The sequence below is a fragment of the Myxocyprinus asiaticus genome, chromosome 9, assembly GCF_019703515.2.
Source record: "Myxocyprinus asiaticus isolate MX2 ecotype Aquarium Trade chromosome 9, UBuf_Myxa_2, whole genome shotgun sequence".
Taxonomy (NCBI): domain Eukaryota; kingdom Metazoa; phylum Chordata; class Actinopteri; order Cypriniformes; family Catostomidae; genus Myxocyprinus; species Myxocyprinus asiaticus.
In genome coordinates, this window is record NC_059352.1 from 14623362 (window position 1) to 14649932 (window position 26571).

At 38.6% G+C, this 26571-nt stretch overlaps 1 protein-coding gene across 2 annotated transcripts in view; it reads right to left on the reverse strand.

Moving 5' to 3' along the window:
* The window catches only part of LOC127446553 (SLIT-ROBO Rho GTPase-activating protein 3), a 137700-nt gene that overhangs the window by 22631 nt on the left and 88498 nt on the right, over positions 1-26571 (reverse strand). The window contains exons 9-16 of one of the 2 annotated variants that reach the window (XM_051707551.1): positions 23193-23390; positions 18286-18370; positions 13394-13421; positions 7077-7107; positions 6490-6550; positions 5695-5772; positions 5223-5357; positions 2775-2880 (exon numbers count right to left, since the gene is read on the reverse strand). In XM_051707551.1, coding sequence (XP_051563511.1) covers positions 2775-2880; positions 5223-5357; positions 5695-5772; positions 6490-6550; positions 7077-7107; positions 13394-13421; positions 18286-18370; positions 23193-23390 — 722 coding nt within the window. Of the gene's footprint in view, positions 1-2774; positions 2881-5222; positions 5358-5694; positions 5773-6489; positions 6551-7076; positions 7108-11537; positions 11641-13393; positions 13422-18285; positions 18371-23192; positions 23391-26571 lie in introns of both variants that reach the window. The other variant, XM_051707550.1, reaches the window with a different exon arrangement.

A 26571-nucleotide genomic window follows, 5' to 3' on the forward strand; every position in this document is an offset into this window, starting at 1 on the left:
TAACATATGAAATAATAGTCAAAAAATTATATATTATAAAGCTGTTTAAACCTTTTTTTCATTTAAAATAATGACATTTTAAGCATGTTGCTTGAATTTATTACCAACTCATTTTGAAAAATCAGTAACAATATAAACACTATTGATAATTTTACTTCATCAAAACCAGCAAAGATTTCACATAAAAAGATGAGTGCATCAAAATATGATGGTAGCTATTTTGGAAATTATTTTACAAGGTCTTCTACTTCCAGAAGAGCATGGAAACTTATACGTGCAGCATTATAAGGTTAAAGAGTGGCTCAAAAATGTTATTAGAAACAGGAAGGCAAAAGGGTCCTATAAGAGAGCTGGGGGCCCTCACAGTCACAGGGCCCTGTTGATGGGGCCTTGTATAAGCTGTGGGGCCCACATATTTAAGCATATATAAACATTTGTTTTTTAAAGTTGATGGGCCGTGAGACCTTGCAGCCCAGGACCCCCCCCCCCAGGCCCCTGGTAGTCAAGGGCCCCTAGGCACTGGCCCCATTGGCCTGGTCTGTAATTCACCTATGTGCTAAGAGTACAATTATTTAATGAAATCGCAGCATTTTGGGGTTTAATAAATCGCACCGGCCATATTGCAATTTCGATTTTATATTTATTAACTCGGCCCTACATTTGTCATATTTAACATACAATGACTTTCTGCCCTACTTTTTAGTATTCATACAATATTACATATTGATTGTAAATTATTTCAAAGTAAATTCAAGTTTTAACAAAATCTTTGGCTTAGTGCTGATAAGTGCAAATGTCCATTGATGTCTTTTTTATTTTTTTTCACCCTTAGTATGATTCCTTTTTGTTGATCGCTGCTCCACATAGAGATATTTTATTTCTCCTCTTACAGCCAGCTGTCATTGAAACGGTCCTCCAGCATGTTGATGGAAGCAGAAGATGCAGGTATAATTTTTTTGGTGCCAATCTACCACAGTGGAGACGTGCAGTACTCCCGTTTGTATGACATCAAAGCAAGAGAGAAAGATGTGGAGCAGCACACGTGCGATCCCGCACTGACTAGACACCACAAACATAAAAACTGTAAAACTGTATAATATCTACAATCTAAGGGGAAAAATCAAGCATTTTCAAGGAACATATTCAAAATTAAAGCATATTTTAAACATTGAAAACCTAACTGTGTAAAATCAAGCATTTTCCAAACTTTCAAGAAGCTGTCAGAATTAACGCATGCGATTAATTTACAAAGTTGAATGCGTTAATTTTACTTAATCACGATTAATGAATTTTATGTTAATACAGCATAAACTGTTGTGAAGTGTGAAACCTTTGTAATGTTTCCACCCGGAGTCATTACTCTGACGCACAGTCCACAAAACACACTGCTTCCCTCTAATTGATAAAATGATAGAGAAAGGACCTCTTATGCTATTTGATGTATAAAACATGCCCAGATGGGACTTATGAGCCTATGTAACTAGCATTTTACTTACCACAGAAGCATGTCAAGTCTTAACTTTCACCAAAATGCAGAATGAGATGTTTTGGTCTGCAAGTGCTTTTTGCGTGGAGTTCAAAGCGGCGCTTGACGCTGGCGTTGCCGCCCTGACGCGAATCATGAATGCGGCTTGACGAATGCTGTAGCAATGGGGATAGCCACAGTCTACCATCAAATTAATATTGTGGAGGATAAGAGTTTAAGAGATTTAATGCCCATGCATACTATGGGGATACACTTTGGGAAACGTTTAATGTTATTTGAATTGGTAGTATTTTAGCGTATTTAGTGGAGTTTGGAAAATTTTAATAAAGCATTATTTTGTTACATTTTGTTTTGTTTTCTTTCCTAAACTGAAAATAAATGCATTTTGACAAGAAAGAAGTATATAGTGTCAAATGTCAGCACTTTCAAAATATGCAATTACAAATTTTAATCGACTGACAGCACTAGTTTAATTAGAATAATGTAATATTGACTCTCTTAATGCACTTTCTTGAAACCCCTTCCCTTCAAATACCTGGCTCCATTCTGGTATGTAATGCCACAAAATTGTGTTATTCTGTTTAATTTGTTAATATGTCAGATTACATTCAAGTAAAATAGGATGCAAACAGGGTCATGTTGACTTTGATTTTCAAAATCACAATTCTGTCAAGATCCCTCTTATTCCTGCTGTCCATTTTATTATTTGCACCCATAACTTTGTTCCAGAGAATTAATCTTCATGTACAGTGTATTATCAATTAATAGAGAGCTTGGCTGCTGAAGTGAAACTCCAATGAGTCACAGCTGCAAGAACTGCAGGCACAGAGAGCAAAATGAAGGGTGGAACAAGCCATAGAAAAACACTATTGATGTGAAATCAAATTCTTTGTTTGGTCTGGGGGAGAGTAAGCACAGGATGCATTAATAAAAGGCCAGGAGAAGAGGACAGGTATAGTATGGTACAGACTGATGGTTTTCCTCTGGCATAAATATCCTCTAAAACACTCCTTGACAGACGTGGTCATAAATTAGACAGGAACAGTAGGGGCTGTTGAATACCTCTTCGTAAATATAATGAATGTCTTTGCTTGTGACTGCTGCTTTTCATATAAATGGTGATTTACCAGAAAATGTACAGTTTAAAGATGGGGATGCTGTGGAGGCAGCGTGCTTAAATTACAGATTACACTCCCACTATAAGTGTGTACGAGTGTGTAAGCAAAGGGTCAGCTGGTTCCAATTATGCCACTATGTTATGAAACAGATGTTGAAATATAATTCTTACTGATTAAGAAATGCAAACAGGTATCTCATGACGATGATGATGGTGCGAGGAAGGGTGACGATTATCTGCTGGACGTGGTGGGCTCTTTCTGCAGATGATTCAAGCTCTGAAACAAGCAACCAAAAAAACACACACACACAAAAAAAAATGTTCATGCAATATTTAAGCAATAGAGCACCAAAATTATCAGTATTACAAAATCAACCAGTAGTCAATATTTACCCTGCTAAAAAAATTAAAAAATAAAAAGTAAAACCTATCCTGAGGTAGGTTTCTGGTATCAGATAGTTTAAGATGGTTTAACTGATCTCCCAGGATGGCCAAGCTGGTGTTTAGCCGGTTGGCCAACTGGTCTGCCAGCCTGGTCAAGCTGATATTCAGCTGGTTAAAATGGTCTCCTAGGCTGGCCAAGCTGGTCTTCAGCTGGTCTAGGTGGCCTCCCAGCCAGTCCAAGGTGGTGTTTAGCTGGTTAGCCTGCTGTTCTGCCAGCCTCGCCACACTGCTCTCCAGCTGGTCTCCCGGCTTGTCCAAGGTGGTGTTTAGCTGGTCAGCCAGCTGGTCTGCCAGCCTGGCCAAACTGGTTTTCAGCTTGTCAACCAGCTGGTCTCCAAGCCTGTCCACAGTGGTCTTCTGCTGGTCTTCCAGGCTTGCCAAGCTCATCTTCATCTGGTCTAGCTGGCCTCCCAGTCTGTCCAAGGTGGTCTTCAGCTGGTCAGCCAGCTGGTCTACAAGCCTGTCCAAGGTGGTGTTAAGCTGGTTGGGCACCTGGGCACCTAGCCCTGCCAAGCAGGTCTTCAGCTGGCTTAGCTAGTCTCCCAGCCAGACCCAGCTGGGTTTTAGCTGCTCTTCCAGGCTTGCCAAGGTCGTCTTCATATGGTCTAGCTGGTCTCCCAGTCTGTCCAAGGTGATCTTCAGCTGGTCAGCCAGCCGGTTTCCAAGGCTGCCCAAGGTGGTGTTTAGCTGGTCGGCCAGCTGGTCTGCCAGCCTGGCCAAACTGGTTTTCAGCTTGTCAACCAGCTGGTCTCCAAGCCTGTCCACAGTGGTCTTCTGCTGGTCTTCCAGGCTTGCCAAGCTCATCTTCATCTGGTCTAGCTGGCCTCCCAGTCTGTCCAAGGTGGTCTTCAGCTGGTCAGCCAGCTGGTCTACAAGCCTGTCCAAAGTGGTGTTAAGCTGGTTGGGCAGCTGGGCACCTAGCCCTGCCAAGCAGGTCTTCAGCTGGCTTAGCTAGTCTCCCAGCCGGACCCAGCTGAGTTTCAGCTGCTCTTCCAGGCTTGCCAAGGTCATCTTCATATGGTCTAGCTGGTCTCCCAGTCTGTCCAAGGTGATCTTCAGCTGGTCAGCCAGCCGGTTTCCAAGGCTGCCCAAGGTGGTGTTTAGCTGGTCGGCCAGCTGGGCTCCAAGCAGGTCTTCAGCTGGTCTAGCTAGTCTCCCAGCCTGACCAAGCTGGTCTTCAAATGGTCTTTATCTGGTCAAGCTAGTCCCCCAGTTTGTCCAAGGTGGGGTTTAGCTGGTTGGCCAGCTGGCCTCCTGGCCTGGCCAAGCTAGCCTTCAGCTGGTCTTCAAGGCTTGCAACACTGGTCTTCAGCTTGTCTCCTAGTCTGTCCAAGGTAGTGTTTAGGTGGACAGGCAGGTTTGCCAGTCTGGCCAAACTGGTCTTCAGCCGGTCTCCCAGGCTGGTCAAATTGGTTTTCAGCTGGTCTAAGTGGTCTCCCAGCCTGTCCAAGGTGGTGTTTAGCTGGTTGGCCATCTGGCCTCCTGGCTTGGCCAAGCTGGTCTTCAGCTGGTCTTCAAGGCTTGCAACACTGGTCTTCAGCTGGTCTAGCTGGTCTCCTAGTCTGTCCAAGGTAGTGTTTAGATGGATAGGCAGGTTTGCCGGTCAAATTGGTCTTCAGCTGGTCTAGGTGGTCTCCCAGCCTGTCCAAGGTGGTGTTTAGCTGGTCGGCCAGCTGGTCTCATTGCCTGGCAAAGCTGATCTTCTGCTGGTCTAGCTAGTCTTCCAACTTGACCAAGCTGGTCATTAGGTGGTCTACCAGCCTGTCTAAAGTGGTCTTCAGCTGGTCTTGCTGTTCATCCACTTGGTCTCCCAGCCTGACCAACTGAAAAGTGCCCACAATCCCTCTAAAACCATCAAACCAGACAGGCCTAACCAGCTTGGCTAGGCTGGGCAACCAGCTAACCACCTTAGGCTGGTTTTAAGATGGATTTTTTTAGTAGGGTCTTATGACCTCCATCACAACACAATCTGTTCACATTTACTTTTATTTTCTTGACAGACGCTTACTTTCCAAAGGCGACTTACAAAAAACTGACAAATTACTTCAGCAGGTAGCAAAGAATATAAATCAAGAACCATGGAAAAAGCCAAGTGCCAGAAAGAATGTACAAAAAATATCAGCCTTAAACACTTTAGTGACTTTGACCTATCCTGCATCTGAATGCAACACTCACTGATGGTGGAGATCAGATCCAGGAAGCGTTCCTTGGGGAACAAAGGGTTCTCCAGCCCTCTGAAATATAGCTTCAGAACACCTGCCACTGAGTTGATGTCATGATCGCTCTGATCATCAACCAGTGGGTCCTCACCTGAAAAAAAAGTGATATGTTGTAAGTTCCTGCTGCAAAGCTTGTTATCATGCAGCTCAGAGGACAAAAATTGTGGTCATACTGCAGGATATTTGAGTGGGATCATATATTGTCGAAATATATACAAAGATATATTTTGAAAATAGAAGTACAGTAAGAGAGGGTCTACAGACTAGTAATGTGATTCAATCCACTACCTAGTTTCATATGACGTGAATCAGTTCATGGTGAATTCAAATTCAGTGACGTTCAGAAGATACAAATTCACAGCTTGTAGTACCAAAGTACCAAAACAAAGCATTGAAAAATAATTAGAGCTCATATGTAGTGGACTAACCTCTCTCAAATGAATTCTTAATATCATTGACTTCCACCTGAGATCCAGGAACTCGGAATATGCCTTGTTGCTGCAGCCCTGACACAGGAAAATAAAAAAAAAACATAAGGCCCAAACTTGTCAAGGCATGATATTGCATTATCTCAGCAGCATGACTTTCAGGCAATCTGAAAACGAGATGCACAGAGGAGGAAAAACATGTTTTTTTCTCTCTCTCTTTCTGAGCAGAAGCAGCCTGTTATTTTGGGACATATGGGTTTTGTTAAAGGGGTTCCAATCATTTTCTTAGATTTCATTAGATCCTGGGGAAAGGCAAGCAAACACCTGTGATCTCAAAGCAATAATGTGAATGCTATACTTATCGGGTAGATTAAGTTGAACCCTGTAAGCAATCATTGTGCCAGTACAGAGAATTAAGCGGTTACAGCATTATTGTTTTCTGCCTTGACATCCATAAAAATCTATAGTCTTAAAACTAGTAGGTCATGAACAATATCATAAATCCACAGCATATTTAGCAGCCAAACTGATGTCATTCACTAAATTCACTGACTTCAGCTTTACCCTGACAGATGAACTTTATAAGGAACTATTTGGAAAGTGTCACAGGACCACTAAAACTTACAACAGATGAGTCCTTATTCAGATTAGCATCTGTGTCTCTCTCTGGTTCAGTGTGTTCTCTGAATGTAAGAGCTTGTGTTGCTTTCGGAGAGCTTGCTAATGGTTTCCAGAAGCTACTGAGTCAGCATGTTTAGCTTAAATCAATTAGTGACCTTTCCGTGAACCGCTTACCATATAGATTTATGTATCGAATACAGCTCTCCACAACCAGAGGAATGGGTTGACCTGAATCCTGAAAGACAACAAGCATTAAAAGATGGCAACTGTTTATGAGCAGTTCCTAAAATTTAAAGAGGTATCTAATGTACAGTATGAAACGTGTGAATATCATCACTGTGAAAGGTGCACTGCAGTCATGCATCAATTTAAGTTTACATCATATTAAAAGTATTTGTCAAAAGTACCATTCATTACTTTAGGTGTAAGACTTAGTGCACCTTTAATTAACTGGAAAAAACAACAACAAAAAAAAAACCTTTCCTAAATGCATTCAAAACAAAGAATATATCCACAAAACTTAAGTTCAATAAACATTTTTTGTAGTTTTAGTAAAGAATAAAGCAAAGCATTAAGCATGTATGTCCTAAAGAGTATATTACAATATGAAAAATGATTAAAGCTTCAGCCAAGGTTACTAGTAAGACTATAAATGCTGAAAAAGTGCTGAAACTTATACAAGGTCACTACATAAAGCATGTTAGAATTTGTGTAGTGCTTAGGGAAAGAGGCAGTTCATGCTTGTCCCTATTGTAAAGTACCTGATTGCGGGTACGAGCATTCCGTCTTCCCCTAGGACAGCAAGAGGAGTGAAAGAGGTGAGAGAATTAATGTTAGAGAGGGAGGGACGACAGAATCGCCATGGAGATGACAATGTTGCCGTGGTGACTGAGTAAGGTAGCATTAGGGAGGATGCTGGAATGGCTTGAGATGCAGTAAAGGGAGGCGTAAGGAGGAGGGCAGGGCTGGGCCGTGAGTGCGCACAGCTGGCCCCCAATCGGGCTAATCAGCCAAGGAGAGGGATAAGGCTGAGCCGGATGTGGCAGTTCAGGAGAGAGAGAGCCACACGCAGCTGCTGTGTGTGTATTTGTTTGTGTCTTTTTAAGTTTTCATTAAACATTATTTTGACTGTTCAGCTAGTTCCCACCTCCTCCTTGCACATTTTAACCCCTTGTTACAGATTTCCTTTCGTTCATTTTTCTCTGCTACAGAGCGCAACAGTGACAGTCCCACTTTTTCACCAGCCTTGGTTCCAAAAGTATTTTTCCCATTCATTTTCTCCATAGGGCTTTAAAACATGTCTTCAATACATTGTTTTAAGCCATGAACCAAACCAACCAGCTTTGAGAGAAATCACAACTGTACAAATTTTGATCGGAAGAAAAAAAGTATTTGAAAGTAGTTAAAAAAAAATATTTTTAGAAGGAAAGAACAACTTATCCCATGAAGTATTGCAAATGATGTAATCAAATGAAAAAAGGCAGTCATGACTTATAGTCATGGATTAGAAGTATAAAAACAATATATTTGTAGTAAACAATACTCAGCTATAGACTTCATGGTAGATGGTGGTCACTGCTAAGCATTAGCCACAAATTTCGCTTAGATGACAATAGCAACTTTTCTATTAGTGGATCTCTTTCCAGGTATTATGGGTAGTGTAGTTATACACTGCTAATTTGGCTATTAACCCTATAAAGCCATGCATATCATATTGATACATGATTTTCTAAAGCCTTTAACATCCACGGTTTTCAAACTGGGAGGCGTGCCTCCCCAGGGGGGCGCCAGAGCTTGTCAGGGGAGGCGCGGTGGTTGATGATACATTTTAATGATGAAGCGCCCAAATGACACGTAATAAACTTAGTTAAAGGCCAGTTATACACGTGCCTGGATATCATGAGCTGCTCAGTATCCAAAATTTAAGTATACATTTAATTAGGTAATGTTCCAAAACATAAACGTTAATTCGACATGATAATGGCGTTTGATATGAAAAGAAGCAAAATCACTATGGCTATTAGGCTATTATTATCAGAGCTGTTCAGCTGCAGGGTGAAGCTAAACATTTAAAACAGTCTACTTCATATCATCCTCATAAAACACACGTTACATGTCTCATTTCTGGACCGTACAGGTATTTTTGTTTTTGTGCTTTGTATATCAGTCAGTGTTGGTCTTGTTTGGGTTGTCTGATTTTATGTTTAGGCTATATCCACATTCTTAATTTATAGATTAGGCCCAATATCTACTTTGGCCTACTGTATATCACATTGTCACAACCGATTTAGTAGCGAGGTCACCTCTCTCAGGGATTCATATGTTTATTACATTCAGCCAATAATCAAATCTTTAACTCAGTGACTAAATCTTTGATCCTGTGTGTGAAAACACTACACATGGCCAAAAGTTGCATGACAGCATGACTAAATGGGTGACCGAAAACCCATAATCTCATCCACAGAACATTTCGCTGAAAAACTCATGTGTAAATGGCAGGACGGTTAATATGATGTATTTATGAATTTATATATGTAAAGCCATTTAATGGGATTACATAAGGCATAAATCCTATCTTGCAAATTATAATTGTGATTCCATTTTTGGGAACATTGTCTTAAAAACATAATATATTAAAAAAATATTTATCTTCGGACAAGTTTTTTAATGCCATGATGGTAAAAACAATTATTTGTCATTTTCCAAACTTTTATTGACCAGTAAAATAAAAAATGGCACTCCATGTCAAAAAGGTTGCTGACCCCTGGTCTAGATAATTAAATTAAATTAATAGCTTAATGGATCATAGTCTAGCTTAATAGAGCTTTATAGCTTTATAATACTATTAAATGTTGTGAACGAATGCATATCATGCGAGAGCACATCCATGTAACCGGTTCCGCGAGTGCGAATCTCTCGCTCGCACACTGATTTCCTTCGATCACAAAACTGAACACGCGCTTTCAAATATATGCGGTTCTATGAAATATTCCTGCTCTTGCTCATAGAATGTGTGTGCACGCCCAAAACGTGTCCTGTGCACTCACGAATCTATTATAAAGCCATATAGCTCTGCCTCTGTTCATCCGTCACGATGTGTCCATTGTTACGAGTTCAACATGATATCTGGTAGATGATTCTTCATGTGTTTGTGACAAGTGCAGTTTCACATAGAGACAGACACTGGCTTATGTGATGCGAGTTTATCACAAATATAGGCTAAAAAACAGTTAAGTAATTCCATTGTCATAAGGGCAAACGTATTTTTGTATCAAAATAATGCAGAATACGGTTTCATATTATTAATAAAAACATTTATAGCCATTAATCACGCACCAGTATATGACGTATTGCCAAATGAGGCCAGAATGTACTGCTGTTTTTATATTTTTGACATTTAGCATATCTTATTTATTATTTACATGGTCTTGTACATTTTGCCAGAGGAGGGGGTTTACTGTTTAAGACTTGCTCTACATCATTAGCATGATGAATACTTTGCTGAAAATCCAGTTGTATGCAATGTACTTGAGGTCTACTGCCTCTTGATGAAAGTTTTGGTGCTCTTCTGAAAATAGAAGACCTTGATATATCATTTCCAAAATGACTGCCTTCATTCTTTAATGCATATGTCTTTTTTCTGTACAATTTTTTCTTATTTTGATAAAGTAAAAGTAACTATAACGTCTACAGTATATTGTTACTGATTTTTCAAAATTAGTATTTGTTGAATCAACTTGTACTTGGTTAAAATGTCAAATATAATTAAAAAAAATAAAGTTGCAATGCATGTATCAAATATGATGCAACAAGCTTTTGAGGTATATCTCTCAATCATCATTCCATTCCATTTAAGCCCACCAAAAAAAAAACTAAACAAAAAAACACATAGCTTTGAAAATACTGACATATATTTTTTATAGATTTTATAGATTTAAAGTTGGAACTGATATTTATATTTATTTTCATATATGCGACTTGCTCTGTCATTGTAAAGATCTCATTGACCCTTTTCACAGACCTGTCATGATGCGTTTCCATCTTAAACGTAAATGTATCAAACTTTTTTATATTTCCAATTTTAAAAATTGTACTTTGCATAATATTACCCTGGAATAAGTTTAAAAAAAATCAGTTACCATAGCTGCAATGAGGCTTCTAACACAGCTGTTAAGGGAGTGACATAAAATTTGGCCTATTTCTCTCTTCTTACTGCTGTTATCCAGCACTCTACATTTCTATCTTTTGCAAAGCTGTGAAAGCATAATAAATTTTTTCTTTTGCTGTTGGAGCAAATAGGTAAGCAAAAATTAAATTTGCTGTTGTCTCCCATTCACCACCATTCAAGTTTACCTTGCTATGCGTCTACTTCCGCTCTCCAACCCGGATATGTAAAAAGTATCACTTTTTAAAACATAAATATAGTGTTTGGTGCATAAAGGCATATGATAATAATTGTTTTTGAAAAAAATTATAATAATGTATTCATATTTGATTTGATGTGCTTAATTGTAATGTCATACATTTCTATACACGAAGGAGAGAAAGTTGTCATGGCCAAACTCCCAAAAATTTGGTATCTCTGAAAAGCCCAGGGAGTCCTCTTAAGATACCCCAATATTTACTACTGTTGCATGTGTGGGCTATAAGAAACTTAAATAAAAAAAGTCCTATGCAAAAATGTATTGCTGGGTCTCAGAAGGATAATGGCCATTAAAGCCTGATGTATTAAATATAGTACAAATACCACATATTTAAAAAATAAATAAACTCTGACTTGTAGCCTCTACAGACGCATATAAACACTAAACAATCTCAGAGCTTCTAGTATTGAAAAGTAGTCTTGAAAAGTTTATATGTCTCTTTATGGAGACAATGAAAGGGATTTTTAATTCCAGAACTCTACTGTTGCGCTCTATTGATGTTTTTTTTATGTTAGATGGTCTGAAAATTTAAGTGGTAATCGACCACTTAATTGCATAAATCATTTCAACTTACGGCAGTTCCTTAAAAACTAATGGTCCCTGTTCAATTCTATTTACCACTTTTGCCACCCTTATTATCTGCATCATTGCCATCTGGCGAAAGACGAGGTGAAATTTACAGGAGCAAACAGAGGGTATGAGCAAATGAGTAAGTGGCCAGAAAAGATAGACAGAACGTGTGACAGCCATCCCTCCAGCCCACTAGGGGGCACAATTAGTGCCACGGTCAGTGGGTACCTTAATGAAACTCTCCATATTGCCATTAAACAGCTTATGGGTATAGATGGAGCGAGGCCTTGGTTTCCGCAATTTCTGTGGTTTCGGGGGAAGGGTTGGGGGTCTGAGGAATGAAGATGGTTAGGAGGAACACAAATACACACACAACACCCCGTGATATGACATAGTATTATACCATAGACCTTAAATCTATACATTCCAAACCTGTATTTCATTAAGATATCTAGACAATCTTGCTATTAAGGCTTACTAACTTATGTCTCAGCAGAGGAAACAGCCAATTATAAGGGGTTTATATATGCAACAGGCATTAATTGTTATGTTTAAAAAGATCGGAATTGCATCTTAATGCTTTTGACCTCAAATTAACCGATAACAACTGCAGGGAGTGTTTTATTCCCTAAAGGATGCCGAACAGGCCCCTTATTCAAACATTTAGCTATGGAACATAATTGCTGTTTTGACGGACCGGTAAATGCAATCAAAGTCAAATATGACATGACTCTGCACTTTGGTTGTAAGCTGTTGTTTATATTTGCTGTGAGATTTATCATTTACTGAGATGGAGGAGCCGCTTGGATGTTTTCAGTGGAATTAAATGCCATATCTGTGCATATACAAATACAACAATCCTGAGCCAAGAATTACAATATGTGTGCATCAAATATGTGGAGCAAATAAATAACCACTTTACACTATTGTTTAAGCCTAAATTATATTTGCCAAGAATTTGCATCTGTGTTTGCATACTTCCGTAAAGTATGTTTCTAGCCTCATATATTTTAAGTAAAGGGCATACGAATATTGTAACATTGATTGGTGTCATCCAACTGTAAGGTTGTTACAGGTTCACATATAAAGATGAAGGTCTGCATCTGTTTATCAGGCAGGCTCTGATCTCAGCATTCTGACTGTCTGAGGACACTCTGGACACCCAGCATGAGTTTAGCCCTTGCCAGTGATAGCTTGAGGACAAATCCACCTTTGACCGCTGCATAATATCTCTGTCGGCTGCCAAAAAGTTTTATTTGTACTCTCCTGCTTTTACCCTGGCTTGTTATTGGTTTTTTGCAGTAAATGGACAAATAATGATTACATTTAAGCCTAAAAATTACACAAATGTTACCTGCTTTTACAATTGCAATCTATCACATGCTATCCACTGAATTTTTATCTTATTTTTTTAATGGATATGCATGAGAGGTACAGTATAATTGGGACAGAAAATGCAACATTTTCTTTAAAGACTGCATGAAATAGCTTGATGTGTATTCTTTCCTGACATGTTTCCTATTGAAACAGTAACATATGACAAGCAGGACATATCAAAGGGCTTGTGCCTTTTTAAAAAAAAAAAAAAGCCAATAGCTTTCAGTTTACGTCACAGCCAAAACCCATGATTTCAAAGGCGGGTAGAATTCTTAATAAGGGAAAGGGACGTTCTCTTTCTAGAGAGCATTTTATTGGACAACATTTTTATATGCCCCTGAGTGCAAGAGGAGTCTTCAATATTTTTGGTCAATTTTCCCAAGAAAAAGAGAAAGACAGCACATTTTAAACGCTTTTATCTGCTAAAATATATATAGCTGTTTCGTTACGCAAGTATATCTGGCCTCAAAGCTAATACACATGGACTAAAATCCACAAAATGTTCTATTTTGATTTCATATGGTCTTAGCGAAATTTTTAGATAAAAAAAAGCCATTTTTGCTATTGTGTATCAGCTTTTGACCTTTGACTTGAGCCATAACCCTGACCCAACATTTTTGATTCATCATGGTTAAAGCAAGCTAAGAGTAATATCTTTCTGGTTTTCATGAAAAGGGGAAATTTAATCATCATCTGAACTCTCTTACCTTGTAGTTCCACATTCGGCTCTTTCTCCTGAAAATGAAAGAGAAAAAAGGGAGGAGTCAGATATGTCGTTATTACTATGATCTCATGCACTCTGTTCTAAAGCTCAGTCAAACCGTACTGAGTGCTATAGTGAGAGTGGCCAGCATTACTGAAGGGAGATGAATGGGTGGGCAGCAATACTGTGCTTGGGACAAAGAGGAGCACTGGTCACCGTAGAAACCTCGGAAAAGGCCCTGTGGGGTGTCAGACAGCTGACAGAGAAGGGAACTAAAGGGGCCTAAATGAGTGAGTGTGTGTGTGCTTGTATAAGGGTGTGTGAGAGTGGGTGTGCACGGAGGGATTCGTTTCACACTGGTGACACTGAGCAATGTCTATGACGGCTCACTAAGCTCTTTGTCCCAATGTCTAGTGCACTGAAAAGAGTTCCTTGGTATCGCCACAATGTAAACAATGGATATGAATGAATATACACACCCTCAAACCAAAACACACACAAAAATGCAGATAATGAGACTGGGCAATGCAAAAAACAAAATTAACTACCAAAATTCCGAAATGCCAATTTCAATTTTCAATATCAAATAGATGTTTGAATTTTTCTTTAAAAAATGTGGGTGGTACTTGTTTGTGCAAAACTTGCCACCACCATGCTAAGGTGTTGTATATGGTTGGTTGCCAGAGCATTGCCATGCGGTTGCTAAGGTGTTCTGAGCGATTGCTAGGGTTTTCTGGGTGGTTGTTAACTGGCCTAAGTCAAAAGTGCCCACCCCCACATGGCTTGGGTCCCTCATTATGGGAGCCATTTAGAAAAGTAATTACACACCTCTCCTCAACAAGCCGCACAATTTGAGGTTTCAATCATGTAACACAAATGCAGCAGAAGTTATGCCTTGAAGTTTAATACTTAGGGTTAAGGTTAAAATCCCTGACTTTATGATTACTGCACTTGGCCATCCTGTCCAAGCACCCCAAAATTACACCTCTCAAGGGCACGTGCTCATATCTACACATAATGCAGATTGAGTTCTTCTTCCAATTCTGAATCACCATGCAATGACATGGAACCACTAATGTTTCTACATGGCTACTTCAGAGATGTGAAGTGGGCCCTCAAATAATTTCATTTCATGAAATCTGCATATCAAATGGAGTGCTTCCAGTGTGTCTTTGCAATGCCCTCCAAAATCATTCCAAAAACAAAAGACTTTTGTCCTGCCAGATGAGGGGTTAAAAAAAAAATTCAGAATCCTTTCCAAGGCTTACTTTCAATTTCTAGATAGAAGTCAGTGTTTTGGGAGCATCTGGTTCCCTGATATATAAAAAAAAACGTTTATACCAGATTAAGCTGGTTTTCTGGTTTTAGCTGGTTTAAGATGATCTAGCTAGTCTCCCAACCCGACCAGCTGAAAAATACCCCAGCAAACAGATCAGCCTGACCAGAATGGGAGACCAACTAATTAGCTTAGGCTGGTTTAAGCTGTTTTTTTTTTTTCCAACAGTGTTTTCAACCTTGATTATGCAGATGCCTGGAGTTTATTGCACTACATTATCAATGTAAATGTCCATAAGTGTATGCATTTAAGCCAGGTGGCTCACACCATGGCAAACCTTGTTAAAAACAATGGATAGAATTAGATGTGCCTAGCTAATTGGTCTAATGGATCTAGGATCAATTAGGTGAATAATTAAAAAACATGAGCAACCAAATGTGACCAAGCACACACACACCTTGGCTCTCTCAAAGGGACAGTTCAACCAAAAATTTACATTATGTGATCATTTGCTCTCCCTCATATTGTCCAAACCTGTATGACTTTCTTTCTTCCATGGACCACAAAAGATGTTAGGCAGATTGTTAGCCTCAGTCACCATTCACTTTCATTGCATCTTTTTTTCCATACAATGCAACGAATGGTGAATATAGCTGACATTCTGCCTTTTTGGGTGAACTGTCCCTTTAAGAGTCCAAATGGCTAGTAGTGCATATCTGGTATTAACCCAGCCAATGAGGTGAAGTGTAATTGAGAACACAGACTGGTCAGGGATCATGAATGTGGATGTCTGGACTCAGCTGGGGCATCACGCAGCGTGCTGTCATTAGATTATGAGCTACCGTACAGGCAGCTGCTGAAATACCCCCTCTGGTGCCACTAGCTGATTGATTGGGCATGTACCGCCTGTACCCGTAGTGACAAGAGGCCTTATGGGAGATGTGGCCATGAAAGCAGCGTCTCTATAATGATTTGACAAAAACATGGTCAACACTGAAATTAATATTATAGGTTAATGTCTATGGGCCACTTCTGTGTCTTACATTACAACAGACAATTATTTCGACTTGTATCTCAGTTTGTTTAAACAAAGGAAAACGTGTGTACTGTACTGCATTTACAATAGAAGTCTATGGGGCAAGAGTACCAGAAGGTTCAAAAGCAGAAATATGAAGCTTCTATTTTTGTCGAAGCATTCAGCTGATTTTTTTTGGTTAAAATGTTTAATATTTGAGCTCTTACTATTTCTGCCTTATCTAATGTATACAGTATACTGCAGAAATGGTAGTATGCTATTCCAAACTTATCCCATGCTTGGCGGATAGTTACATCACATCACATCTCTTCCAAGTTCCTTCCTTACATCCTTATGCACATTCAAAACAAAAGTAACTGGGTTTACTTTTTTAATTGGACATGAAACAAGTTAAAAACTGTGACAATGAACAATACCTTTACAGCACTTAATACTTTTTTTATGTTAATTTATACATATACTAATAAATGTTTTACTTTAAAGGTAGTATACGTTAACATTAGTTAATGCATTATGAACTAAGATGAACAATAGTATTTTTATAAGTAAATGTGGCAAGGAGGAGGACGGGGCCAGGCCGTGATGACGCACGCCTGACACTAATCAGGCTAATCAAGCCAAAGAGAGGGATAAAGGCCGCTGGAGGCGGCAGTTCAGGAGAGAGGGAGCTACAGGCAGCTGCCCTGTATGCGTTTGTGTCTTTTTGGTTAATTAAATATTACTTTGATGCTTCGTCCGTTTCTCGCCTCTTCCTTTCCCCTTTACCCTGTTACATTGGTGCTGAAACCCGGGAAGGAGGAGGGATGCGCCGTAGTGGAGTCCTCACCACTACCATCCACCCCAAAAGGAGCAGCCGCGGCCATCCGCTGGGGGACGGAGGAGCCCGGCCGCCTGAAAGCTGAGGAATGACTGCCGACCGCGAGGGGAGGAGGGCCGCTGCCAAGGGCAGAGGAGACCCCTACCGGCTGCTAAAATGCGGCGGGGTCAAAGAGAAGACCGACATCCGCGAGCGGGGAGGGGCTCACTGCCGACCACCTGGAGCGGTCCCTCTGTGTTGGCCTTTCCCTCTCTTTTTTTGTTTTGTTTTTCCCTCCCCTTGTCTCCTTCCCAGGAAGACCTGCCGGCAGGCATGGCCAGAAGGGGGGTGGGGGGTGTACGTCATGCCAGAATGAAAAGGAGGGAGGAGTGTGGAAGGAGGAGGGCCGGGCCGGGCCGGGTCGTGATGACTCACGTCCGGCCCCTAATCAGGCTAATCAAGCCGACGAGAGGGATAAAGGGAGAGTTCGGGACAGAGAGAGCTACAGGCAGCTGCCCTGTATGTGTTTATGTTTTGTTTTTATGTTTTAATTTATCATTAATTTATTATTTATATTGTCAAGCCGGTTCTCGCCTCTTCCTTCCCCTTTACCCTGTTACAGTAAACATGCACAGTAAACAACAAATATTAATTCAGAAAAAAGTCATTGTTCATTGTTACTGTACTTCATGATACTTAATGCATTAACTAATGTTAATGAATAGAACATAATTGTAAAGTGTTACCATATACACTTTCTGAACACTTTATTAGGAACACTAGGTCTTAATAAAGTTTCCGACATGGTCTTCTGCTGTTGTAGCCTATTCGCCTCAAGGTTCAACATGTTGTGCATTCTGAGATGCTATTCTGCTCACTACAATTTATAGAGTGGTTATCTGAATTACTGTAGCCTTTCTGTCAGCTTGAACCAGTCTGGCCATTCTCTGTTGACCTCTCTCATCAACAAGGCATTTCCGTCTGCAGAACTGCTGCTCACAGGACGTTTTTTGTTTTTGGCACCATTCTGAGTAAACTCTATAGACTGTTGTGCATAAAAATCCCAGGAGATCAGCAGTTACAGAAATACTCAAACCAGCCCATCTGGCACCAACAATCATGCCAATTTTTTACCCATTCTGATGGTTGATGTGAACATTAAATGAAGCTCCTGACCCGTATCTGCGTGATTTTATGCATTGCACTGCTGCCACACGATTGGCTGACTAGATAATCACATGAATAAGTAAGTGTACAGTTGTTCCTAATAAAGTGGTCAGTGAGTGTATACTATAAGCATGTTCCCTATTCATTTTTGTTTTTGTTTTTTAACAGAGGAATGAATCAAATATATTGTCTGTGATAATCCCAAACATCACCATAGATACGATCCATAGACATTAGGTTCTAACTAACCTGGAATACTCCTTTAAAATGCCCTTAATACTGTAGCTCTATGACCCATCAATAGATTAATAGCAGCCAAAATATTTTTTTAAACTTTAATTTCCCTTTCGATATTGAGGTCTCCAATTGGCACTGGTATTTACTCTGGCAGTATGGCAAAACAATCGCCACTCCTAAAATATGTCTTGTCCAGTTTGTCCTCTTTAGCACCGTTTATTAGATAGCAACTCTTTCGGGCTGACTATAAAGCTACAGTTTGAACATTTGTATCCCACAGTGACCAAAGCTGCAATTAGATAGTTTTATACTAGACGCTGGCAATGCTGATGCATCGCATTTCCAGAGCGCAGAGGGAAACTTATTAATAAACAGACAGCTCACCTTCCCCCAGAGTCTGCTTCAGCAGGTCATGCTTGGCCTGCAGCTTAATGATGAGGTTACTGCCATTCAGGTACTCCTTGAATTTCTGTGGACACAAATGAAGGCGTCAGTGAGCTAATGATTTTAATAGGATGTGACTAAAACAGGGGAGTGATGTCTGCTATGGGGAACAAAGAACAGATTTTGATGTACTTTGCACGGCGTAAATTCAATCTGTTCCAATAGGAGGATTTAATTTCCGTCTTATTGGCGAGGCATGGGCCTTGTCACCAATGTTTTGCCATTTCGTGGGTGATGACTGAGTTTGGACAGATAGATAGGACAGGCTGAGAAGTCTTTCATATCAGTGTACAAAGGAAGCCCAATGATGAGAACCAGGTATTAAAAGATCTACTGATAATTCAGAGATCCTGAGGACTGCAACCTCACAGGTATCTTAAAAAAAAAGTTACATGGTATTGAATAAATCTTGAAATATGGGACAAAACATGCCCCACTATTCTACCTTCAATTCGTTTTGAAAAAAGTACAATTTCCACTTTGACATTAGCTAGAGATAATCACTTTAGTGTTCTTAACACAAATGTACAATTTTGTTTTATTTTCTCTTTATTTAATAGTAATTATGACCTTACATTATGACTCTCTAGCCTTAAAACCACCTGTTCTCAGACCAGAACTAAATACTTGATTTAAAATACATATTAAATTTAAGAAAAACAGAAATATTATGGAGGACAGGGTGGGAATTTGTTTCTGAAATAGTTCTGCATGCCCTAGCAATAAGTTTTGCATTCCCTCACAATAGCTTTGCGTTCCCTTGCAATAAGTTTTGCGTTCCCTCGCAATACATTTACCATGGTGTTACTACCGTAACCATATTTTAACCATGATATTCGCAGTGAAAGCATAGTGATAATACAGGGAAATGAAAACTATCATGGTTTTACTATGCAAATACCATAGTTTAACTATGGTTTTAGTAAAGAAATATTGTGGTAACACTTTAAAAAAAGGTTACATTTGTTAACAACATTAGTTAACATGAACCAACAATGAATAAAACTTAGTACAGCATTTAGCAATCTTTGTTGATGTTAATTTCAACAAATTATTTTTAAAATCAAAAGTTGTATTAGTTAACATTAATGCACTATGAACTAACATAAACTAGCAATGAAAAATGTTATTTCTATTAACTAACATTAACAAAGACTAATAAATTCTGTAAAAAAACTAAACTTTTTGTTCATTGTTATTGCTACCTAATGTGAAGTCAAAATACATATTTCATTATTTAACTGAGACTGTTGACCAAGCATAATTTGGCGGATTATAAAATGAGGAAAGGAAAACTAAAAAGTTATCTCAATAACGCAAATAAGCAACAGAGAAATGGTGGAAAAAACCAAACGATGGAAAGAGATGAAGAGCGGAATAAAAGGAAGTGTGTGTGTTAAATTCAAGCAGCCAATACAGCGAGGGTAGAGAGTCCGGTAGATGAGAAAGCATGACAGATTAATGGTGTTGATCAGTAAATCTATACGTAGAACAGAACTTCTCGGTGCCTATGGCTAGTTCCATTTAGAAAAGACTTGAGGACGATCAAAAAGGAGTGACACCGTGTTGGGAAGAGAAGTGCATCAACTTGCTGGTTAACTCCAGGGATGCTGCTGGTATGCGAATAAAGTTTAAAGTTTTTAAGGTTATCAACCTGACTAACAAACAACATGTCAATCTGATGAGAAAACAAATTACTGAAAATTCTATATAAACCATTCAGAAGAAATTTGAACAGTTGTTTGGAGTTGTTCCATGCATCACCTGTGGTTGACTGAGGCCCCTTTCGAGTAGGGCTGGGCAATAGGATGATGTAATCGGATATCGACGATGTCTTACAAAGATCCCGATGCCGATTGCAAACAGATAATGATCGACAATTTCAGGAAATGCAACACACTCTCACGGCGAAATCATCAGGATTCGTATGACTTTTCTAAATTTGGCTAATTCGCATGATATTGTGCGACTGCACTCGTTTGAATTCCTACGACTTTCACTACAGCCAATGACGTAGCTGGACATCATTACCATTTAATACGTGACAATTACTTGCTTCCGTCACACACAACAACTTCCTATCATGTTTACACACAAAACTGGTTGGTTAAGTTTAGATAAGGGGTTTGGGTAAGGGCATAAATATTAATAAGTATGTCCTTAACTCCTCATGCCCGGAACTCGCGCTTACTTTCACATTTGACATCCGGAAATTTGCACGTGATGAAGTCGTATGAGTTTATGCGAACAACATCATGCGAGACCATGTGAAATAGCCAACTCGTAAATTATGTACGAATTTTCATGAGATCTGGGAAGTTGCAAATATATTAAACAGTAGCCCAGGGTGTGAAACTAGCACCCGCCACCGGCAAAATGCGACAAGGTTGAATGCAGTTCGCAAGTTCCTCATCCAATTGTATTTCATTGTGGGTAATTTTGCTTATCTACCCGCAACACATGGGCGACGTGTCTCAGAGTGACACATGACAAGAAGTGCTCAAAAAGACATGCGCTTGAAGAAACACTTTACAACATTTTTAAGAACAGACAAAAGAAAAGCCGTCAATGCTTGTGTCTCATTCGCTGTTTGTTCAGAGGCATCTCATGGAACAAGTGCATGTAAAGATTTTTCACTTTTTTTTTCTCTGTTTCATTCGTCTGATTCTTAAAACTGTTTGCAAGAATAATGTAGTCTATGAGAATGCTGAAAATGATCTCCGATCATATCGGGAGGTGCTGTGAGTTTAATTAGCTTTATTTCCTTGGCATACTTTGTGGATTCCTACGTGATGCAAATGGAGCCGTTGAAGACGGTAAATGTTTGGATTTAGGGAGGTGGTTAAATAAGATTTTTTGTCACTTAATTATTTTATTGCTTTTTTTGTTTAGTTTAAAGTGCAATTTGAATTTAGAAATGTCTTTTTGGTTTTTTGTGTTTCAATAAATGAATTAAATTTTTAAAGCAAAATCAATACAGCAAAAAACTTCACCTGATTCGCTGTTTGTTCAGATGCGTGCAGCACGAGCCTGTCATGTGGAACAAGCGCATGTAAAGAGTTTTCACTCTTTTTTCTCTGTTTCATTGGTCTGAAAACTGTTTGCAAGAATAATGTCATCTGTGAGAATGCTGCAAATGATCTCCGATCATCTCAGGAGGTGCTGTTAGAGTAGTTCGTGTTATTTCCACTCGGTTGGCATGCATTGTGAACTCAACTCTGCAGGTTCAGTAATAGCCTATATATCTTTGTATTAAATAAACAAAGATGAAAGTGAATAAATCATAAAGTAATGCAAGACACGTTCACCTTGAACCTAAAATTGAGTTTTATTTTATTGTCTTTAGGCAGCATTAACTGTATTACCAAAACGCAATACAAACACATTCGATAAGAACACACATTTAGCAGCATCATTTTGGGAACACAAGGGAATTTATTAGGCTTATTTATTTTGTTTATTATTGTCTTTACATTTATAATAGATGCATTAATCTGTAGGCTATTAGTAATTTTTCATCTGTGTTGATGGATGCTTGTGTGATGGCAAATGGAGCCGTTGGCGACGGTAAATGTTTGGATATGGGGAGGTGGTTAAATACGATTTTTTGATCACTTCGTTATTTTATTGCTTTTTAGTATAGTTTAAAGTGCAATTTGAATTTAGAAATGTCTTTGTTTATGTTTTTCATGTTTCAATAAATGAATTAAAATTTGAAAGCAAAATCAATAAAGCCAAAAAAAAAAAAAAAAAAAAAAATCACCAACCCTCGGCAGAGGGGTTGACGATGTAATCGGATATCGTGATATTTTTTAATGCAGTTATCACAAAAATATATATTGTTCAGCCCTACTTTCGAGTTGAAGCTTGAAAATTTCAGATAACTCGGCACCTAATGCATTTACTAATGTTAACAAATGTAACCTTATAATGGCTTTAATACAGTATACTGTATCCATATAGTAACCATGGTTTTTACTATAGATTAACCATGGTTAATCTTTTGGTTACTATAGTTTTACTACAGATACCATGGTATTTGTAGTAAAACCAAAGTAACCACAAAATTATGATTTTTATTACCATAGTTTTTGTTTTCCTGTATTAGTACTATAGTTTTACCATGAATATCAAGGTTAGAATATGGTTAATTTAGTAAAACCATGGTCAATTTATTCTGAGGGAATGCAAAACGATTTCAGAAAAAATTCCCGCCCTGTCCGTAAAATATAAATGTTTAAAAACGAAATTTCTGTTCCGACAGAAGGAAGAGGTAGGTTAATTTTAAGGTAGAGTTTTGTATATCTTTTGTCGGTTTCAAAGCTGTGCCCACACTATTTTGTCATCACCGTAAGATATTTATGAAAATGAAAAATATTGTTCTTCTAATTTTAGATATTAAAAAAAAAAGAAAATTAATTTGGTCACACCTTTTTGAACAATTAATTTCCTGGTGTTTCTAGCTATTTGTTATTTCTGTAAACCAATTTTTTTTTTAAATAATTTTGATTCAGACTCATTTGCAAAATAATCATTCTGATAAAAAAAAAAAAAAAAAAAACTGTAAAGAATCTATTCAACATAATGATTCACTCACAAATCTGACATAATTTTGGCTTGCGATCAATATTTAGGTGATTAAATATTTTTAGAGCATAGCTTAACTAGAAAAACAATTAGATTCACTACCAACATTTCCATTACTTTTCCAGGCCTAGAAATCACAATTTTAAAACCCCCTAATATGTCCAAGTTTTTATGACTGGGAGACTTTTGCAATTGCTGAAAACTGAACAAATATGCATGCTGTCTCAGTCCTTGTGGCCTGAGGAAATGAGGCCACTCACAGTAAAGTAGAAGACTTCCGTCTCCTGCTGATTGGCTCTCCTCTTCGCAATGTTTAACTTGCTCATGTAGCTCTCGGAAGCCACAGATTTAATGGACTCAGTGGATCGGCTGTGCTGGAAGGCATCTGACACATCAAAGTCCTCCACTGTCAGCATGTCTTGTAAGGTCTGCATGGTGGCATCCAGGGTTTTGCGTACCTAATTAAAGCATAGCAGGGACTCAGTAAGCTGAAAAAGAGACCAGTAGGAACTTTGGAATAGAAGTTATATAAGAAGAGTATAACTTTACATTTTGGACATTTGAGACATTGCTGAGTTTTCAATTATAAAACAATAGATATACTTCTCAAAAAGAGGACAAAAATATTTGGACACTTTCTGGTTGTAAAACTTACTGGAGAATTTACACAGTTAATGTGAGGGGAACTGACTTCATACATGGCAAAAATGGCTTAGAAAAAGTGAAGTTGGGTTAAAGGAAAGGTCTAGCATCATTTGTTTGCAGATGCCTTTGGTTTTAAACAAATTCATACATTTTGGTGTGTTCAAATACTTTTTGGCATCACTGTAAATTAAATTTAGAACACTGAACTTTGGAGTATATTTTGGGATTCTAAAAATGGTTCTAATACTTCCAAATAAAATCTTCTGTGTATACTGTAGTTATTAAAAAAAAAAAAAAAAGGTACTTAATGTTTGTAAAAACAGGTTTGCAATAACAGGTACATGCCTTTTGGATATACTTAAGCCCATGATATGAGTTTACGAATAATAATAGAATCAAAAAACGTATTAAACATCTAAATAAAAGTATTTGTATACACAAAAGACTGAAGGAGTGAACAACTGTAAAAGTGTATCATCTTAATGTCTGCAACAACACATAGGTGTCATTTTTATATATTTAAGCCCACAGTCTTAAATGGGTTTCTGTTTACATGAGTAATTCACACAATGTTTATGCATGTAAAGCTTTTAAAACCTCACAATTGAGAAAGTCTCAGAGATGTGAACTTGCTTCCCTATCCATTTCAAAGATAAATCACAGAAGCCAAACCACAATTGGTCTTTGAGCATATACCCTGCTGAAAATAAAACAGCTTAAATCAGCCTGAGGTCGTTTACTGGTCTCAGCTGGTTTAAGTTGGCCATGCTGGTTTTAAAATGGTCTTGATGGTCTCCCAGCCTGGCAAAATTGGTGTTTAGCTGGTTAGCCAGTCAGCCAGCTTGTCTCTCAGCTTGACAAGCTGACTAGAAACCGATACCTTTCTAAAACCAGCAAACAGACCAGCTTAACCAGACTGACTAGGCTGGGAGACCAGCTGATGACCTTAGGTTGGTTTAAGCTAGTTTTATTTAGTAAGGTAATGCCGTATGCAGCTCAGTAGCTTCCTAACCCTCTATACCCGCAAGCAATCCAACTCATCTCTTCAGGATCGGATTCCTTTCAACCCTGAGTCCAAAAATCACTCACGCCAATGTCTGAAAATGAGTAGTGTCTATATGCTACAGGGACTTGTGTGTAAATTGGCCCTGGGCCCTGGCTGTGCAGCTCACAGATTAATGTGGCACATTCCCTCCATGACACAAAATCATCCATTACTAGCTTGTTATGAGATACAAAGTGATAAGGGAGAGATGAAGCCATCAATACACACAGACAGAAGCTATTATAAAGTCCATTAGCACCTGCATACACTTAGATGGTTGGTAATGTGTCTGAGTTGTATTCCGCTCTCCAAAGACAAAGAATTACCCTCACCAAAGACCAAACATGAAGAGAACTGTTTCATCCCAAAAGAAACACACCATTATTAGATGAGAATGTTAAAAATACAATAACAGTTCCCAGGGTAGATGGACTAAATCCTGCAATTGGGATGAGTTTGACTGCTAGGCAGAAATATTCTCTGGAGTACCTTAAAAACTATGTGAGTAAAGCTAAGGGCTGTTTGAGAGCTAAAGAATCATGCGAGAGAGGCAGTTGGACTCTCCGCAGAGTTATGACTCATGCCTGAGAAGCTCATAGATCTTTACAGTGAGCAGGTGGAGCCTCCCAAGGTGTAAATTATGTCGTAGATTTTCTTAAACATTTGGTAGTACCAATGGGACCGGTATACTGTACTTATCGGAGATTATAAAACAAATCTGTTAGTGAACTATGGCATGAATAGACTTCTGACTATCTGCATTAAAGCTGAAGTATGTAACATTTTTGTTGTTAAAATACAGCAGGGAAAACTACAAATACACCATTCATAGGTTAATTTTCTTGAAAACTGTAAACACTGTGTCTCTGTGGCCCTATAAAAATTCCTGTTTGTTTTGAGCGACCCATCTCAAGAGAGACAATAACACTGACTTGACAAATGGTGTGAGTTAGGGGCGGGACTATCAATTTATTTGACCACAGAAGATGGGAGGTATATTCAGAAAGCTATTTTGAAAACAATGTTTATTTTTGCAATTCCGTTTGGTGGCGCAGAAATTATATACTTCCCAAGAACTGCCAATTTAGGCAGAAATGGGCCATCTGATTGGAAAGAAACCAACTTTTTTGGGGGGGGATTTTGGGGGGTAGGGGGTTTAAATCTAAAATCGGAAGCAAATTAAATTTTAAGATTTCGGAGAAAACTGTGAGTGATGATTCACCCATGCAAAACTTTCCTCCTTGATGATTTGGGGTGGTGGGTAGTTACAATGGCATTGCTATGTGGTTGCTAAAGTGTTTGGAGTGATTTTTAACACATTGCTATGCAGTTGCTAGGATGTTGCTAGGTGGTTCTTACTGGCCCAAATAAAATAAAAAAAAAAAAAAACATCCCCAAGTCTCTACGATATTCTAAAATGGCTCAATACTTTGATATGGATCAGATCCCTCCTCCAATTTAAGTCTATTGGATTTTTTGTCCCATTTTGTTGTCCTCCATGTTTAAATCTTAGGTCAGATAACTCAGAAATGTGATAGCATAACTTGCCTTAACAAGCACCCCTAAATATACATGTGTGCTCTAAGACCTATTGTTTACTTGCTATAAAGTGCCTCAATCAAAACATAATTCAAGGTTCAATGTCTTAAACCTCAAAAACCTCAATGCGTGGGCATTGTATTTTGGCTTCACTGTATGCAACTCATAATTTAAATTAATAAAAGTAGACTGAATACTGTTCACAAGACTCTAGACAATTTTGCCTTCAAATTGTGTGAAGCGCTCCTACGGATGCAGGGTCAACAAAAGTGCCTCTGGTAAGAAATGAAAAAGTTTTTTAATTGAAACCTGTTTGTTTGTAAAGAGTAGAGTCTCTAGTTTCGGTTGATATGCCGCTTTAAAAAATCTGCATGTCAGTGCCCTGATAAACATGATGTCCACTTATGTGG